This window comes from Olea europaea, unplaced genomic scaffold, assembly GCF_002742605.1.
Source record: "Olea europaea var. sylvestris unplaced genomic scaffold, O_europaea_v1 scaffold877, whole genome shotgun sequence".
Lineage (NCBI taxonomy): Eukaryota > Viridiplantae > Streptophyta > Magnoliopsida > Lamiales > Oleaceae > Olea > Olea europaea.
Window position 1 is genome coordinate 87,525 of NW_019267230.1, and position 18,762 is coordinate 106,286.

The following is an 18,762-nucleotide window of genomic DNA, read 5'->3' on the forward strand; positions in this document are numbered from 1 at the left end:
GGATCAACTTTAGTCTTTATATTTACTAATCTGTTGAAATTGTCCTTGAAATATCCGGTGCCCCACAAACTTGCGTCCGTAAAACATGTCCCGTTTTTGTTCATACCCAGATCGAGATCCCTGTAATTAACATAGGCTTCTCTTGGTGACATGGAAGCATATGGAGTCATGTAATTGTACAGTTTCCTTATCCATTCCATGTGCCTCGTCATGGATTCTGGTTTATCGTCATTCCAATTGGTAACGTATTGTATCATAAATATGACACCTTCTCTGTGAGGGAATGGAATTTCAGATTCTGCAATGTTACTCATCATGCCACCATAAGGAGTCCATATCATCAATGGTGATTCTTCTTCAAGAAAACTTTTCCATAGTCCTTCAATTCCTGTCTCTGGGATTGGTTCTTTTATGAAGTCTGATTTGGCTTTGAAGTAGTTCTTGAACAAGGCCTTCCCTTGAAGCAAAACCTCAGGTGGTGTATTCGGTGGGTAACTACCAATATACATCACTGATTGGATCCAGCTCATTTCAGTGCAGTCCTTTTTTGTCAATCCCAACTCGGGGAAACTTTCGTCCATTATTCCAAGCAATCTATCGGCTCTGCCAAGAAATAAACCTTGGTACAAATTTTGTGCTGTCTGCTCGCCCTTTTGAGCACTATTTGCTTTTGTAATGATGACTCTGATGAACAGATCCTCATCAAGTTTATCAACTACTTGTTGCCATCTGTAGAGAATCTTTGTAGCACCTTGTTCCAAGGTTTTTGGAACAGTGAAAACAGTCACAGTTTCTGGAACAGGGACTAATCGGACTTTCCAAGCGAGTATGATTCCAAAACTAGCTCCACCACCACCTCTAATAGCCCAGAAAAGATCTTCTCCCATTGATTTCCTATCAAGAATTCTGCCGCTTGCATCAACTATTCGTGCATCGACAACATTGTCAGCTCCGAGGCCATATTTCCTCATCATGGAACCATATGCTCCTCCTGTTATGTGCCCTCCAATTCCTATGCTGGTGCAAAGTCCACCAGGGAATCCATGAGTTTTGCTTTTTTGTGAAATTCTATAATAAAGTTCACCAATAGTGGCGCCAGCTTGAACCCATGCACTATTGTCCTGTATATCTACATGTACATTCCGAAGTTTCGATAGGTCTACAATGAGAAAAGGTTGATCCATTTCTGACATGTACGAGAGGCCTTCATAATCATGGCCTCCACTTCGGACTCTAAGCTGAACTGCTACCTCTTTTGCGCATTGAACAGCTGCCTGAACATGATTTTCAGTTAACGGGGTGAAGATCAGCTGAGGTTTCGGCACAGAAGGCATCAAATACCTTAAATTCATGATCATTAAGCCCCTATTTTACAATCAATATTTGAGAAAAATAATATTTTGAAGAGTAATTTTTAAGAGAATATGTGGTTATAAAGTAGGGAAAATTTTTAGATTTAAATGCAAAATATTTTATTGTATGAATGCGTGGTTGATATTGAATAGGTAGAAAAAGTAGTTTTCAAATATTTTCATTGGCCCCATATCTAACTATAGACCGAACCCGAATTGAATATCATTTCTAACTATAGAATCGAATTGGAACCGAACCATTTGGTTCAGCCCAGTCTGGTTCTTTATATTTAAAAATTATTTTAAAAAAATAAAGTATGAAATTACTTGCAAAATTGAAAATAAACAAAATAGAGTATGAATTTGCTTGTCAATTTTGTAATCTAATAATAAAAAAAAACCACGTAAACAATAAATTCACTCCAAAAACACAAGATCAACTCATAAATACGAAAAAAAAGGGTATAAACTATCAAACACAACATAAACGGTAAAATATGGATAGAAAATTAATTCTTAAAATCCTGCATTAAAGATATGAATTTGTAAATTATTTACATTTGAATTTTGATTACCCTTTGGGTTTTTTTTTTTTTGCAAAGAAAACTAGTGTATGAAAAAATGAAATTTAGATGTGAAATAATTTTGGGATCTAATCTTCAAACATTTAGTGCATTTCGATGCAAAAAATCACTATTAGTTCTCAAGTTAATACCAAGAATCAGATCGGTACCGATCAATTCACGATCTATGGCCTCAAAATCGACCCATTTGGTAGAGGAACCAAAACCAAAACCAAACAAATCGGTTCTATCTAATTCCGATCTGATTCTATTGGTTCGGAAAAAAATGCCCTTGGGATAATCAAAATTGTTCGGTGGAAAAATGTGGATGATTTTCGGTAAAAAATCTGTTAGTTAACAGAAGTCAATATTTGACCTTAATTTGACCAATTTTTTTTAAAAAAAAACTAAATGATCTTTTAATCTTTAATTAATTAAAAAATAGAATTTTGCGTCCAATGTCCAAAACATTAATTAGTTATGTGCCGGAAATATCTCTAATTTTTTTCATCCAAAAATTTGCCTGTTGACTCGATTCCTTCAGCCATCCTAACCCACGCAACCCCACTCATTGATATGTGGGTGAGCTTTTGCCACCTTCGCTAGTTTAAGTTTTGAGTAGAACTTACTAAATGATCTTTTAATCTTTAATTAATTAAAAAATAGAATTTTGCGTCCAATGTCCAAAACATTAATTAGTTATGTGCCGGAAATATCTCTAATTTTTTTCATCCAAAAATTTGCCTGTTGACTCGATTCCTTTAGCCATCCTAACCCACGCAACCCCACTCATTGATATGTGGGTGAGCTTTTGCCACCTTCGCTAGTTTAAGTTTTGAGTAGAACTTATTGTTAGAATTTTGGGATGCTCGAATTCTTTTATTGAAATAATTGTAGAATTCTAATTGAAGCACACGTCAAAAGGAATTTTAATTGGAATGCTTTGAGGAATCTTATTCAAGTTTAATTGTCGAATTCTATTTAAAGTTCTATTTTGAAACCCACTGGGAGTTGAAATTTGAGTTGGACTTAAAGAGTTCAAATAAGGAAATTTTTAGGCATTTTATTTCATCCACAACTCTACTTTTTAGGGATGGATTTTTCCCTATAAATATGAGGCTTCTCTGTCTGTTTTGTGGAAGTAATTTTGCTAAGTTATACTTATTTTCTCTATATTGTTCAGTAATAAACATTGTTTCTCTACATTTTACCCTTTTTGTTCTTTACTTTAAATATTGTTTTCATGGAGTGATTTTGTTTACTTCAATATTGTCATTAAATCTCATTATTTACAACCCGATTTCGGATCAACAAGTGGTATAAGAGCTTCCACGCCCAACAAGTGGTATCAAAGCCAGGTTCCTTTCGTAGATTGGTTTAGATTTTTTCGAGATGGCTGAGTTGAAGTATGATATTCTGCAATTAGATCGTAATAAAAGGTTGCTTTCGGCAAGTAAAGATGAGGATTGTTCTAGTGCAGTTGGATTTGGACGATGCATTGTTAGGTTTTGAGAATATGCTAGTTGATTGGACAAAGAAGGAGAAACAATGGAAGGATTGGAAGGTTGTGTCGTTGATTCATCTTCATTTATCCAACAATATTCTGTATGATATCTTAAAGGAGAAGACAGCGGCTGCTTCATGGTTAAGACTAGAGCAGTTATGTATGACTAAGAGTTACTAGTAAACTGGCTCTTAAGCAGAAGCTGTATTCCCATTGCATAGTGGAAGGAGGGTCGTTGGAAGATCACATTGCTGTGTTCAAGGAAATAGTTACAGATTTGGAAATGTTGGAGGATAAGTACGACGAAGAGGATCTTGCCTTGATCATGTTGTGTTCACTGCCTGGTTCTTATTCGTCGTTTCAGGATACCATCTTGTATAGCTGAGATACTTTGACTATAGACGATGTCTATGATGTTTTGCACTTAAAGGAGAAGATGAAGCATTTGATTGGAGCTACATCAAGGGATGGAGAAGTTCTTGTATCTCAAGGTGATAGGCAGATTGAAAATCAACTTTAGCAATGTATATTGTTATTACTACAAACGGAAGGGATGTTTTCGGAAGGGTTGCGATATGTTGCAGACTAGAGGTGATTTAGCTGCAAATCGTAGAGCACAACCTTTGACTTCAGACGAAACCAATGTAGTTGAGGATTTTTTAGATGGTGGAGATGTGATGTTGACCATGATATCTGACGTGGAATATAGGCCTGACGAAGAGTGGATTCTTGATTCGACAATGTCACACCATATGTGTTCTGATAGGAATTTATTTTCAGACATATGAGGCTGTTCAGCAAGGTGGAGTTGTAATGGAAAATAACCAGTCTTGCCGTATTGCTGGAATCGGTTGAGTCAAATTGTTGTTGCAGGATGGAACAGTCAGAACACTTGGCCAAGTTCGACATGTTCCAGATTTGAAGAGGAATCTCATCTCATTGAGTGCCTTAGATGCAAAAGGGTATAAATTCTCTAGAGGAGGTGTATTCTTGAAGGTCCAAAAGGGAGTCTGGGTTGTACCGGAGGGATGGAAAAAATTCCAGTTGTACATTTTGCAGGGTAGTGTAGAACCAGTAAAGAGGAGACATTTGGACAAGTTTTGTACCATGGTGAAAGTTCAGTTTGGTACATTACCTCTTGTGTTGGGTTCTAAGCCAATTCAGAACACTGCTAGAGAGCGTTGGTGATTTTGCTTTGCCACAAATTTCAGCGGGTACACTATGTTCAGTTACTGGGGGATGAAAAAAATTCCAGTTGTACATTTTGCAGGGTAGTGTAGAACCAGTAAAGAGGAGACATTTGGACAAGTTTTGTACCATGGTGAAAGTTCAGTTTGGTACATTACCTCTTGTGTTGGGTTCTAAGCCAATTCAGAACACTGCTAGAGAGCGTTGGTGATTTTGCTTTGCCACAAATTTCAGCGGGTACACTATGTTCAGTTACTGGGTTTCATCGAGCGTAGGTATCATGGTGTAAGTAATGTCTGGGATACTTCTAGGGAAGATGAAAGTGACAATTCCAGTAAGGGGCCTTCTGATCAAGCATCTAGTTTGGTTTTTGCTACAAGGTGTGCTTTGACCCTATGTGATCAACATTAATTATGAGGAAGAATTTGGGAACCTTGGGATTGGGTTTAGGTGTCGCTTGTGGACACCAGGTAGAGGACAATTGTTTAGTTTATATGGAATGTTTGGTTACTGCGTTGAGGAGATTGGCCAGTTCATTTCGATACAGAAGAATTTGAAATCTAGGAGTTTCGAACTTTGTGTTAAGGTACAGATTGTTAGAATTTTGGGATGACCTGGATTCTTTTGTTCAAATAATTATAGAATTCTAATTGAAATGCATATCAAGAGGAATTTTAGTTGGGATGCTTTGAGGAATCCTATTCAAGTTTAATTGTCAAATTCTATTTAAAATTATATTTTGAAGCCCATTGGGAGTTGAAATTTGAGTTGACTTGAAGAGTTCAAATAAGGAAACTTTTAGACATTTTATTTCATCTACAACTCTACTTCTAAGGATGAATTTTTCCCTATAAGTATGAGGCTTCTCTGTCAGTTTTGTAAGAAGCAATTTTGCTAAGTTGTACTTGTTTTCTCCATATTGATTAGTAATAAACATCGTTCCTCTACGTTTAATCCTTTTTGGTCTTCTTTATTTTAAATCTTGTTTTCATATTGAATGTTGAAATTTTCGGGACTTCAACTCGACCCACAAGTTTGAAAATAAAGAGTTTATAAATAGAGACTTCTCTTGTAATGAATGATTTATTCGGATTTGAGTACAATAAGAGAAGAAGGTTAAAGCTTTGATAAATAGCAATAATTGAAGCTCAAGTGTTAGATATGAAAAACTTTTATGAGATGATTATCAAAGGTTGAATCAATCAAAAGTTTTTCAAGAATAATAGAGATGACTAAAGAATATAAAACAAATATTTAAGCTCAAGAAAATCTCACTTTAATGCTCTTGGAGTTGTTGTCTTGAATGCAAACTGATCTGGTATTTGTAACAGCAAAATCGTCAAAAGTTTTATCTTACCGGACGAGGCTACCAGACGTACTCTAGCTTACCGGACGCTTAACTATCTGTTTTTTTGGTTCAGAAGTCAGAACGTTCAATTTTCAGACCGTTGGACAAACCTGTCGTACTGGACGTCCGCTAGGATTATAGGACGCGTCCTCTAGGCCAAAGTTCCAGAGTTACAGGGCGTGTCCTCTAGACCAGTTTGCATTTGGCAGTTAGAATTTTCTTCTTTTAATGTTCTAAAAGGGTGTAATCTCATGAAAGATGTTTCTAATTTGTTTTTCAAGATTTTTGACATTTCTTAAAGTGTATAATTAGGTTCACGCCTTAAAAAAAAAATTATGCAAAAAATCGTGTTTGTTGTGCAAAGAAACTTTCTTGAGCTTCAAATAACTTATTTGCCAAATACTAAAGTATTTTACCTTTACATTTGACATCAAGGTGATTAAGTCTAATTTCTTCAAATTTCTTCATAATTTGACTTGATGAAGTGCTTGTTGACTTGTTGTGTAGCTCGACTTCTACTTTCTTCAATTTTTGCGAAAGCTCCAAAAGCAACATTTTGTCTTCGATTTACTACATTTGTCATAACTTCTATCATCACTCAAATACAATTTTTAGCAATAAACATAATTTGTTTGTTATAATCAAGATGAGAATTCAACCGTAGATCAACAATTTCCCCTTTTTGGATTATGACAAACAAGAGATAATGGAGATTTAATAAGTGAGGAAACAAACAAGAGATGATAAAAATTTGATAAGTAAAGAAATAATTCCCCATGTCTTTTATACATGTACTCCCCTTTATTTAAGCATTCTTATTATGCATTATATCATCTCATATAATTTCCCCCTTTTGGCATGATTAAAAATGACAAATAATGAGTCATAAAAGAAGAAACATATGTTCATAATTTCATAATCAAAACGCCAAAATATAGAGTCATAATGAGTTCGGAACTACAAAAATATGCATAAGATAAAACTAAAAGGTAAGGCTCCGAAGGAGGCGGTGGAGGAAAATGTACGTAAAAGTGAGCATAGAATGCATTCTGCTGAGCTTGCATCTCTTCCTGCTGTGTAAGAATGACATCCTACTGAGCCTGTATTATGGCCAGCTTTGACTGAACATGATGAAGAAGACCACTAAGCCCATCAACTGAAGACGTGAGTGAGCCGAGTTGCCCATTGAGAAGATTATACTGATCCTCAGTAAAGGTGAATCCACATAAAGAAGATGATGGACCACTGGATGTCAGAGGGTGAGGAGGATGTGTAGGTAATGGATTGTCGTCGTCTTCCTTTTCCTCCTCGAATGTAAGTGTCAAATGTCCCGAGGCGAGGTCAAAGCCTTTAGTATTAGCCACCCATTGTCCTTGAATTTTATAGATTTTCATGCGTTTGAGAGTTTGAATATTGATAGTGTCAGTGGGTCGAGGCTTTAAGATTTTCTCATCGTCTAAAGGAACATTGAAATGCTTGAAAATTTTTGTTAATAACATACCATAAGTTAAAGCTTTGGTAATACGAGAGGAGTAAACAAGTTCCCATCACAATAGTTGGAAAATCTAGTTTGCGGCCAACAAGGAAGGAATCAAGAATGAAAAAGTCGAAATAATTAGCCGCATCTCGATGTCCCTTCCTAGGTAAAATGACATTGGTATGATATTTTGCAAAACCTTGCATGGAAGAGACAAGTGGTGTGTGCTAATCTTTGTGATGTTTTCAAAATCCTTTCCCGTCACATGATGGCATGCATCACTAAGGTCATAACCCGCTACGGTCAAGTGAGCTTTTTGCACAGAAACTTGAGTGTCACTTGGTACAAGTTCAAGAATATCTCGAATTAATGTTTTTGTGATAGTGATCCGTGCATTCTTAATGAAACATGAAATGCTATCCATACGGGGAGTGACAACTATATTTTTATAAAAATCACGCACAAGTCATGGGTATGAATTTTCTTGTATAGTGCAAACCAACACCTAACCTATAATTGCAAAATATTCTTCTAAACGAAAATGCAGTGCCTCAATAGTAAGTTCATAAAAATCAACATTTTTACCTAGAAGGATAGGGAATTTTTCGAAATGGGTTGTGGGCTCCTCGAGGTCCGACTCCATTTTTTCCTCCTATGAACTTGGTAGAGATTGTCGAACCATTTGTTTCGTCCTCTTCCTAGATCATGTTGATCTTGACATAGTGTGGAAGTTGAAGATTTTTGTTAAATTTGAAGGGTTTTAAAAAATCTCGAAATTGGGGCTGAGATTTGGGGTAAAAAACTGTGAATGTTCGAGTTTTTGAAAAATAGAAGATGTAGAAATCTTTGATTAGGGAATGGAATGTTGTGTGAAGCTTGAATGTTGATGAAATAGGCATAGGCGACCAAGTTTAAGATGGTGGAAGGGAAGAAGAAGGAGGAAAAATGAAGAAAGGAGGGTGCTGTTCGCGATTTTATAAACTGAGATTTTTGTGTACCGGACGTGAGGTAAAAGTACTGGACTCATCCTCTAAAACAAAATTTTTGCTGCCAAACTAGATTCGTTACAGGACTCGTCCGTTGGGTACGTCTGCTACCCTTTTTTTTTAATATAGTCACATAGTAACTTAAATTAATTATGCATTTCAATTTCGTTAATAAGACCTAAACCTCTACGAATGTCTATGAAACGGTCGAGAGCAAGAGGTTTAGTGAAGATATCGACCAATTGATTTTCCATATTGACAAACTCTAATGCAATATCACCTTTTTGAGTATGATCTCTAAGAAAGTGATGTCTAATTTCAATGTGCTTCGTTCGTGAGTGTAATATAGAATTTTTAGACAAATTTATAGCACTAGTGTTATCACACATAATAAGAACATGATCAAATGACAACTGATAATCCTTAAGTGTTTGTTTCATCCATAACACTTGTGAACAACAACTAGCGGCTGAAATATATTCGGCTTCGGCAGGAGATAAGGCAACGGAATTTTGTTTCTTACTAAACCATGAAACTAGTGCAAAGACTAGAAAATGACAAGTTCCACTAGTGCTCTTACGGTCAATTTTGCAACCTGCCCAATCGGCATCCGAATAGCTAAGCAAGTCGATGTGAGTTCTTTTTGGATACCAAAGGCCTAAATTTCTAGTACCACTAAGATATCTAAAAATTCTTTTAACGGCTTTAAGATGTGATTCTTTAGGATTAGATTGAAATCGAGCACATAGACAAACACTAAACATAATATCGGGTCTACTAGCGGTTAAATAAAGAAGGGATCCGATCACACCTCGATATTTAGTCACATCAATAGGAGTACCTTGGTAATCTTTGTCGAGCTTAATTGTTGAACTCATGGGAGTGGTCATTGGTTTTAGCCCATCCATGTTGAACTTTTTAAGCATCTCTAGCAAATACTTGCTTTGATTTATGAAGATTCCATTCGGAGCTTATTTAATTTGCAAACCAAGGAAGAATTTTAATTCTTCCATCATGCTCATTTCAAATTCCTTGCTCATACTTTTAGAGAATTCTTCACAAAGACATATGTTAGTGGCACCAAATATGATATCACCCACATAAATTTTAACAATAAGCATGTCATTCTTATAAATTTTTACAAAAAGTGTGGTATCGACCTTTCCAATAGAAAATCCATTTGAGATTAAAACTTTACGCAAACGTTCATACCAAGCTCTAGAAGCTTGTTTTAGGCCATAAAGTGCTTTTCTAAGTTTGAAAACATGATTTGGATATTTGTGATCTTTGAAATCGGGAGGTTGTTCAACAAAGACCTCTTCTTGAATATATCCATTTAAAAATGCAGTTTTGACATCCATCTGGTATAATGTAAATCCATTGTAGCAAGCAAATGCAAGAAGCATACGAATGGATTCTAATCTAGCTACCGGTGCAAAAGTTTCTTCAAAATCTATTCCTTCCTCTTGATTGTAACCTTAGGCCACAAATCTGGCCTTCTTACGCACAATTCCATCTTCATCTCGTTTGTTTCTAAATATCCATTTAGTTCCAATCACGGTTTGATTATTAGGTCTAGCAACTAAATTCCAAACATTATTTTTTTCAAATTGATTTAGCTCTTCTTGCATTGCTAGAATCCAAAATTCATCAAACTCGGCTTCTTTGAAGTTCTTAGGTTCAATTTGAGAAAGAAAAGCACAACTTCCAAGATGATTTCTAAGAGAATTTCTAGTAGTAATACCTTTAGAGAGATCACCTATCATCAATTCCTTTGGATGAGATGGGACAATACCCCATTCATTTGGTAATGTAGAGTCGTTTTGAGCCTCAGTTGATTTTTCTTTGCTTTCTTCATCATTTGGCTCTTAACTTTCATTTTGAACTCCTTGATTTTGATCTTGAATATTCATTTGTTTGAATAAACTCTTCAAAACTACACCATTCTCTGTACTTTTCTCACGATCAAGGATGTTAGTTTCATTAAATGAGACATGTACGGATTCTTCAATGATTAGAGTTCTTTTGTTAAATACTCTATAAGCTTTGCTAGTCGATGAATATCCTAGGAAAATACCGATATCAGATTTTGAGTCAAATTTTCCCAAATTATCTTGAGTGTTTAAAATGAAACATTTGTAATCAAAAACTTTGAAATAACTAATATTAGGAATTTTATTTTTCTAAAGTTCATAAGGAGTTTTAGTTTTCTTTCAACTAACTAAAACTCTATTAACAATGTAGCAAGAGGTATTTACGGCTTCGGCCCAAAAACATTTTGGTAGATTGTTTTCATTTAACATGGTTCTAGCCATTTCTTGCAATATGCAATTCTTCCTCTCTACTATACCATTTTGTTGAGAAGTTCTAGGAGCCGAGAAATTATGTTCATATCCATTTTCATTCTAAAAATCATCAAAAGCGACATTATCAAATTCTCCACCATGGTCACTCCTAATTGAAATTATAGAATATCCTTTCTCAATTTGGACTTTCTTACAAAAATTCTTAAAAGGTTTTAGTACTTCATCTTTTTGGCTCAAAAATATAACCCAAGTGTATCTAGAAAAATCATCAACTATAACAAAAGCATAATATTTTCCACCTAAACTTGCGGTTCTACATGGTCCAAAAAGATCCATATGGAGAAGTTGTAAAGGTTTTGTAGTTGAAGAATACATTTTTGTTTTGAAAGAACTTTTTACTTGTTTACCAAATTGACAAACTTCACAAATTCTTTCTTTTTCAAATTTCAGGCTTGGCAAACTTTTAACAAGGCAATGTTTTGAAATTCTTGAGAGAAGGTCCATGCTAACATGTCCTAGTCTCCTATGCCAAAGCCAAGTATCTTCTTTCAAACTTAGTAAACATTTTTCATCATTTCTCTGTTCAATTTATGATATAAATATCTTTATTTCGGCATCCTACAAAAACCACCTCTTTGAATGTAATATCCTTAATTTGTCTTTGGAAGAATCAAATTTAATGTTGTAACCTTTGTCACACAATTGACTAATGCTTAGTAAATTATGTTTAAGGTTATCTACCAATAATACATTTTCAATAGAAGCGGAAAGATAGTTACCAATATTTCCGATACCAATTATTTTTCCTTTGGCATTATCTCCAAACGTCACATGACCTCCATCTTTCTTTTTGAAATTACATAGTAATGATTTGTCTCCGGTCATGTGTTTTGAACATCCACTATCCAAGAACCATTTGCTCCGAATTTTTGATGGTACCTACAAAAATAATTTCAATTCTTGACTTTTGGTACCCATATTAATTTGGGGTCCTTGATAGTTAGTTTTTGTCGATTCTTGAATCCACTTGTGCTTATTTTCAAAATATAGTCTCTTCTTAGCAAGAAAATTATATGCAACATGTCCAATCTTATTGCAAAAACTACATGTAGTCTTAGAAGTGATAGTTTTTGAAAATTTAACAAATATATTCTCAAGAGATTTTTTGTTTTAAGGATGGTTTGTAGCCCAAACCTCCTTTGTCGAAACCACATTTTAATCCCCAAGCATCAAGTAAAATTTTTTCTTTCCTTGGGTGAACTTGTGAATAATTTTTGTTAAGTCATCTACTTTTTCTTTAAGAAGATGATTTTTATTTATTAAACAATCATGTTTATTATTTTCCTTTTGAGTTTCCAAAAGTTTCTTTGTTTCATCTTTTAATAAAAAAAAAATTTCTTTTTGAGCATGGAATGACTTTTGGCAAGTTTTTCAAAATTTTCAAGCATTTCATCATAAAAAGCTGATAATTCTTCAAATGAAAATTTTTCTATAGGGCTTACCTCTTCCTCAATAGCCATGAAGCACATGTTGGCAATTTCGTCTTGGCCACTATTTTCATTTTGATCATCGTCATCACTATCATCTCATGTAGCTTCTAGTGCCTTCTTTTTGAAATTGTTCTTCTTGTTGGCACATTCAGTTCTTTTGTATTCGAGTTTGTCACAATCATAGCAAATGATTTTCTTGTTCTTCTTTTCTCCCTTTTCTTCCTTCTTTTGAAATTTTCGATTGTGTCAAAATTTTTTCCATTTCTTGACAAGAAGAACTAAATCATCCAATTTTTCATCACTTGAATTTCCATTAGACATACCTTCATCAATTGCCGATTTGAGAGCAATTTGGCGTCTTGAAGACTCTTTGGATTCCTCTTTGCTTTCTTTGATTTCGGCACTGTTAATTTCTTAGGTCATTAATATCCTATATAGTTCTTCCGACGGATATGTGTTGATATCTTTGGTGTTTTCTATCAACATTCTCAATGGGCTCCAATCTTCCGATAATGACCAACACATTTTACTTACAAGTTCACCGTTAGTAAATTTGCGATCAAAACCTTTGAGACCAATTACAATATCGATAAATTGAGTAATCATATCAATAATAGGTTCATTTTGTTTCATGAAAAAAATTTCAAATTCCTTAACTAAGAGATTAATCTTTGTTTCTTTGACTTTGCTAGTACCTACATGAGTGACTTCTAAGGCATGCCAAATAGCATATGCGGAGTCACATGTACTAATGTGATTGAATTCATTTTTTGTCTAATGCACAATAAAGAAGATTCTTAGCTTTTGCATTTAAGGATAATTTTCTCTTATCTTCTTCATCATATTCTTCCCTAGGTTTGGGAATGACTTGGTTGGGTTGGCCATCTATCTTAATAGTCTTAGTAGGTTTATAAGGCCCATATTCAATCACTTCCCAAATGTTGTAATCTATGGATTGAATATAAATCATCGTTCTAGCCTTCCAATAATTGTAATGTGTTTCATCAAAGAAGGAAGGTCGGTTGGTAGAGTGACCTTCAAGAGATTGAAACATTTGGTTAGCCATTTACTCTAGATTGTGAAGTCTAAGTAAGTGAGTACCTTTGCTCTAATACAATTTGAAAGCCCAAGACTAGCTAACCAAGAGAGGGGTAAATTGGTTATAATAACTTTTTCATAGAATAGTTTTATGTATACAATTAATTCTCACTTAAATGTAGCAATTAGTCAAATATGAAAAGGAACGAAGACTAAAATAAATACACAAGTAATAAATAAAAACAAGGATAAGTAAAAAGGAAGAGAAGTCAAAGATATGATATGGAGGTTCGATATAAATAGAGACTTCTCTTGTAATGAATGATTTATTCGGTGTTGAGTACAATAAGAGAAGGAGGTTAACAATTTAGTAAATAGCAATAATTAAAGCTCAAGTGTTAGATATGAAAATGTTTATGAGATGATTATCAAAGGTTAAATCAATCAAAAGTTTTTCAAGAATGAATAGAGATAAGTAAAGAATATAAAACAAATATTTAAGCTCAAGAAAATCTCACTTTAATGCTCTTGGAGTTGTTATCTTGAATGCAAACTGATATGGTATTTATAGTAGCAAAATCATCAAAAGTTCTGTCTTACCTGACGAGGCTACCGAACGTCTTCTAACTTACCGGACGATCAACTATTCGTTTTTTGTTCAGAAGTCAGAATGTTCAATTTTTAGACCGTTGGACAAACCTGCCGTATCGGACGTCTGCTAGGATTATAGGACGCGTCCTCTAGGCGAACGTTACAGGATGCGTCCGCCAGAGTTATAGGACACGTCCTCTAGACCAGTTTGCATTTGGCAGTTAGAATTTTTCTTCTTTTAATGTTCTAAAAGGGTGTAATCTCATGAAAGATGTTTCTAATTTGTTTTTCAAGATTTTTGACATTTCTTAAAGTGTATAATTAGGTTCATGCCTTAAAAAAAAAAATTATGCAAAAAATCGTGTTAGTTGTGTGAAAAAAGGTTCTTGAGCTTCAAATTACGTATTTGCCAAATACTAAAGTGTTTTACCTTTACATTTGAAATCAAGGTGTCTAAGTCTAATTTCTTCAAATTTCTTCATAATTTGACTTGATGAAGTGCTTGTTGACTTGTTGTGTAGCTCGGCTTCTACTTTCTTCAATTTTTGTGAAAGCTCCAAAAGCAACATTTTGTCTGCAATTTACTACATTTGTCATAACTTCTATAATCACTCAAATACAATTTTTTGTGATAAACATAATTTGTTTGTTATAATCAAAATGAGAAGTCAATTGTAGGTCAACACAAGTGGTATCGAAGCTTCCGCTCCCAACATTTATTTATCTTTATTTATTTATTTTGAGTTTAGTCTTTTAGAAGTTCTTATATGAAGGAAACGGAGACGATGTGATGGGGAAAGGGTTGACAAAGGTGGAGAAATGAGGAGGCGGCAATGGTTGATGTTGCTATGAGATATATAAAAAGTGCAACTAAGTGGAAAACATTTGATTTTCCAATTTATCCTTATCTCATTATATTCATTGTCAACAATATCATTCATATTGAATTTATTTTCAGAAGGTATAGTTATTTTAAATTAATGTTATTTCTTTAAAAAAAAAGAAGTCAGTTTATTTTCATAGAACACAAACATTATTTTCACAAAACACAAATATTACTAATTATCAATATTCAATTAAAAAAATTATTATTTAAAATTTTTTAAAAAAAATTTATATTAAGACTGCAAGTATAATTAACTTGGAATGGCATAAACTATTAAGTTGATTGATATTAATATTACAATTAAAGAATAATAAAATTAAATATACTATTAACTTTAAATTAAATATACAATTAACTTTTTCTAAACCTAATATTAAATATTAAAAATACATATTGCATTTTGTTTATGACTTAGATAACTCCAATTTTAAAAATTCTATTGAAAATAAAACCCACTCAAGAATTAAAAAAGCGGAAATTACATCACATAACTATTATTCTATTAAATTTAAAGTATTACTTGTTAACATTTCTTTTTTCATAAATAATATAAATTTATAGTAAAAATAAAAAAATGTAAAAGTCCAATTAAATCATACAAGCAATAATTTCGATACACAATCTTACTCTCCCAAACATGTCCTTTATCATAGAGAACCAAAATCACAAATCCCCTAAATGGTGCCTTTTTCTCCCGAGACTTGTTGTTCGCCTGACACTCAAGCGGTGAAGCTGTTGCTCCCCTCCACTAGCCTATCGCTCGAACAACGGGATTAGTCTGTCAAGGCCCGTTTTGCGCTCTAACGCATTTTCTAGACTCCTATTCCTTTACAACTAGACTTACATGGTTTATATATATATATATATATATATATATATATATATATATAGTCATGGATTGTATTGTTTCCATAACATTCATATAACATTTTGGGAGTTTTAGATCTTAATTAAGAATATTGAGATCATGTTGTAAACATAATTACTACTATTTATAGTAAAATTCTCCTCCTCTACCTGTGATTTTTCCATCTTGGGTTTCCATATAAATCTTGTTGTTCTCCCTTTGTTTTTTTTTATTTTTTTATTGTCATTATCTTATGATTAATTCATAACAAGTGGTATCAGAGTAATGTTGATTATTTCGTATGACAACGATGAAATACGATATTTTCTTATGGCAAGTGAAGACACGAGCAATTCTAGCTCACATAGATTTGTAGGAAAATTTAATTAACTTTGATAAGACGCCTTCAGCCTAGATGTAGGATGAAAAGCAGCATAGGGATCGAAGAAGTCCAATCTCAAATTCATCTACATTTATCAATCAAATTTTCAGGATATACTCTAGAGGACAAAAGCACCGTTGTGTTATGGTTGAAGTGGAGAAACTTTGTATGAGAAAGAGCTTGACTAGTAAGTTACACTTGAAATAGCATCACTTGACTATGTTCAAAGAAATTGTGGTCAACTGTGAGACATTGGAGGTTGAGTACGATGAGGACTTGGCGTCGATGTTGTTGTGTTTACTACCGTCATCATATGTCACTTCTGGAGATAATATTTTCTATAATTGTATACTCTCACCGTGGATGAAGTCGACGTGCTTTTCTGTTTAAGGAAAAGATGAGGCAGCTTACAAGAGGATTTGGGAGTCATGTTAAAAGCCTAGTTGTTCGATGAGTATATTTCACTCCTACTTTAGACACAATCAAAGCTTGATATTTAGCTAATTCCTAGTTTTATAGCATTCAATGTGTGGTTTGATGTTGTGATATTGATTGATGAAATTGAAGGAAATAAGTAAAAGTTTGTAAAATTAGAAAATGGGCTAAATTGTAAGAGATCCAAAGTTTGGGATTAAAGTGTAAATACTCAAAAATTATGTTGGACATCACAATGAATATTTGAGAGTTCTAGAAGTCAATTGGATAAAGAAAAAAGTCAAATGCATGAAATATAGCCAAAGTATGATCACACATAAATTTCCATCCTAAAAAATTATGCTTTAGATTTTTAGTCTCATATTAAAACCCATTTTCGACATAGCGAACATTGGAATTGCAAAATAAATTGTCAAGTAAACTTGTAGTGACGTATTTTGAATCGCCTCAATCGGATATCAGAATAAAAAGTTATGATAAAAATACTGAAAAATACACAGTGCCATATTCCCACACGATGTGAGCGCCGTAGTGCAATCTTGGGCACCATTGCTCTCGTCTTGCTAAAAATCAACAGCATTAGGCTGTCGTAGCACCGACGGGCGAGAAAAATGAATTTTAAATTTTTTAGACTATTTTCTTGACTAATCTAACACCCTAATTCGTCCAAAGATTCAAAATACTATAAATTCAAACATAACGACCACAATTCAAAAGAGAATTCAACCTACTACGTACAAGTTATGGATAGGGAAGCATTGACTGCCCTGAAGGGAGGATTAAACATGAATTCGCTTTTCTAGAGAGATGTACAAAATAAAGACCCTACCAGCTACCGTTCCCTATTGGAAATGATTAGGCAGAGATCATTAATGAAGAATCAATACAATATTTGGAGGTCTATACGTGGGGACAAGACTAGAAATGCCCAAAGAAATTATGCAAGGGAAGCCAATGACCTCCCAATGGCAAGCTTTATAGTTAGCAATGGCAAAACTTCCAATCACAGGGGATTTCAACCCATTATATTTGCCTTAGATAATACAGTAGAAGTACATTATCCTCAATGTGATACTTTAGTTGTGAGAGCAGTGGCTAGAAATTGTCTCAAGAGAATGCTGGTAGACAACATGATTCTGTCAATATCATATATGGAGCCACTTTTGACAAGTTGGAGGTTGACTACGAGCTAATCCCAGTAACCTAACCTTAATATGGATTCACAAGCTACAGCAAAATCCCTCGAGGAAAAATCACTTTAGCAACAGAGATTGTGATGCGAACCCCATAGCAATGGAAACTACGAAACTCACAACGAGATTGATGTGGAACCCAAGAATGCCAATACTAACCCGGTTTTGGATCTTGAACCCCAAGAATTGAACCAAAAAATCCTAGATTAGAGAAGAACCTAAAAGCCCTTGATTACAATTAAAAGAACCCACAATCCAATTGTTTACAACGCCACAAGAAATTGAATCTTGATAAGTTCCAAGATTGTTCAAGAAGAACAAGAAATTGAAAGAACAAATTCTCTCTCTATAATATTACTCAAGCAAAAGTCAAAAGTCTTTACAATGAAAAGTATTCTCCTATTTATACTAATGAGTAAAAACATCCAAAACCCATCAAATTATGGTAATAATTTGATTTCATAAGAATTCTATCGAAACTAGGAAATTCGGCCAAAATTGAAAAATTCGCCAAATTTTTGGCTTGTGCGGCCGCATGGTGTATTTTCATGTGGTCGCATGGTTCAACAAGAAATGTCATATTGATTTTCGGTATGCCACTGTGCGGCTGCATTGTGTTTTGCCTGTGCGGCCACACAGGCTTGTTTTCAGCCTTCGGTTTCGTCGCTTGATAACAAATTGATCCAAGTTGATTCGGCTTTTGACCCAAACATGAAAGTTACTCCATTTTGAGTCCCGAACATGGTTCCATCAATGGTTTCTTGAACGAGCAATCCCATCGCTTGTTTCACTTGCTTTGCTCTTGATCGCGTCATTGGTCAGCCATCGATTATCTACGGGTCTCGTCTCACAATTGCCTTCGTCGGGCTCGGCTCCTGGTTCATAACATTCCCTTCCTCTTCAAAAGGATTCGTCCTCGAATCTGAACCTACATCAAACAGAGAGAGATTAGATACATTAAAAGTAGCTGAAACATTATACTCACCAGGTAAATCCACTTTGTATGCATTGTCATTGATCCTCTCGATGATTTGAAAGGGTTTATCGCCTCGTGGTCGCAATTTTGACTTTCTCTATTCTGGAAAATGCTCTTTTCTGAAATGCACCCAGACCCAATCTCCAGGCTCAAATGTAACACGTCTTTTTCCTTTATTTGCTTTTGATGCAATCAGCTTT

At 34.3% G+C, this 18,762-nt stretch overlaps 2 protein-coding genes across 2 annotated transcripts in view; both read right to left on the minus strand.

Moving 5' to 3' along the window:
* The window catches only part of LOC111392058 (berberine bridge enzyme-like 15), a 5,790-nt gene extending 4,438 nt beyond the window's left edge, over positions 1-1,352 (minus strand). Inside the window, exon 1 of the mRNA XM_023017339.1 lies at positions 2-1,352. Coding sequence (XP_022873107.1) covers positions 2-1,352 — 1,351 coding nt within the window. The remainder of the gene's footprint in view (position 1) is intronic.
* Positions 1,353-7,046: 5,694 nt separating this feature from the next.
* Positions 7,047-18,762, minus strand: part of LOC111392060 (berberine bridge enzyme-like 13) — a 36,732-nt gene continuing 25,016 nt past the window's right edge. The window contains exon 2 of the mRNA XM_023017340.1: positions 7,047-7,411. Within this exon, the coding sequence (XP_022873108.1) occupies positions 7,047-7,411 (365 nt within the window). The remainder of the gene's footprint in view (positions 7,412-18,762) is intronic.